The sequence below is a fragment of the Pygoscelis adeliae genome, unplaced genomic scaffold (assembly GCF_000699105.1).
Source record: "Pygoscelis adeliae isolate BGI_AS28 unplaced genomic scaffold, ASM69910v1 Scaffold111, whole genome shotgun sequence".
NCBI classification, from domain to species: Eukaryota; Metazoa; Chordata; class Aves; order Sphenisciformes; family Spheniscidae; genus Pygoscelis; species Pygoscelis adeliae.
In genome coordinates, this window is record NW_008824542.1 from 529,793 (window position 1) to 531,193 (window position 1,401).

The 1,401-nt window shown below is 51.3% G+C and overlaps 1 protein-coding gene across 1 annotated transcript in view; it reads right to left on the reverse strand.

The window, feature by feature from the left end:
* DEPTOR (DEP domain containing MTOR-interacting protein) overlaps positions 1-1,398 on the reverse strand; it is a 77,213-nt gene extending 75,815 nt beyond the window's left edge. Inside the window, exon 1 of the mRNA XM_009321669.1 lies at positions 1,325-1,398. Within this exon, the coding sequence (XP_009319944.1) occupies positions 1,325-1,398 (74 nt within the window). The remainder of the gene's footprint in view (positions 1-1,324) is intronic.
* Positions 1,399-1,401: the final 3 nt, after the last annotated feature.

Here is a 1,401-nt window from a genome sequence, read left to right on the forward strand (position 1 = left end):
ATGAGGTCTATAGAAAGATTTAACATGATCTTAATAGAAATTTTGTATTAGCTTTGAATCTTCAACTTGTAGTGAGATAAATTTGGAACAGCAGGATTCTTATCAGGGACTTGGATGAACAACTCGGCACTAAGTGCACCATGCAGAACATGCATGCCAGTGCACCCTGTCACCCTAGGTTTCACTTCAGGCTACTTTGAAGAGGAATCTCAAGCTTGGAGCAGACACCGGGTGTGTGCTGGAGCCAGACCACTAAAACAGTGTTTACTCCCCAAACATGGATATCAGTGGTGTGCATCACAAGGTGTCAATGGTTCTTACCATGTGAATGCCTCCAGTAACAATGTCAGTGTCCGTACTAGCATCAATGATGGCACCTCCCAAATCAAACAACATTTCTACCATTTTGCAGTGTTTGGCATTTAAGCAAAAAGTTCAAAGAAAATTCAAGCAAAAACTACTGAGGAAATAGTTTTACAATCTCTTTCTAGTTACACATATAACACACAATAATAATAATAGGATTTTTCTTCCTGAATCACAAGGTGTTCCATCAGCAAACCGAAAGCCTTAAAATCTCTTTTTCTCCTCTGTAGTGTATGGGTACAGATGGCACACGAAATACATCACAGAAATTAAAAATTAACTGAAGCATTTTTGTTAACGGTTTCTGTGCTGCACACAACTCCAGTCACACAGCGCCGTTAATTACTGCTGGTGCTGACAGTAGGGATCCCCTTCCATCTGCTGGGACCAGCTGATGCAAAATTAAAACAAGCCCTTAGAATAAGGAGCACCTCTGCAGGGTCACTGCCCGGCACCGCTGCGGGAGCCGGAGCGCACACGGAGTTTGTGCAGGAGCGGTTCCCTGCGCTCTGCTTATTTCTCGCTGGAGTACTGAAACACTGTTCCTTAAGGTTTGTTTGGGTTTTTTTTTAATCTTTAAAGATGCAGCTCTCCTTCTGCATCGCCTGATCCCTTTAGGGATCCAGCAGCCTTTCCCCCAGACGCCTCCTATCCCACGCAGGGGAGCAAAGATGCCCGGGACAGAAGACCCCCGGGGCGGTGACTTACCTCCCCGGGCTCGCAGCGTCGGCTGCCACCTCCTCTCCTCCTCCTCCGCCTCCTCCTCCTCCTCGCTGCGGAAAGCGGGGCCGGAGCCCGGGGACGCGCTGGACGCAGGGCAGGTGCTCCGGTGCAAGGGAAAGCCCGAGGGGACAGACCCTCGGCCTCCGCCCCGCAGATCCCCCTCCCGCCTTCAGGGGGGCTGCTGCGGACCCCCGGGTACGCGTCCCCGGCAAAGCGGGGAGAAGGCACCGCTTACCGGAGCTGCTCGCCGGTGAGCAGGACCTCGGCCATGTGCTCCAGCTCCGCCGCTTTCTGCTGCATGCTGCTCATGCC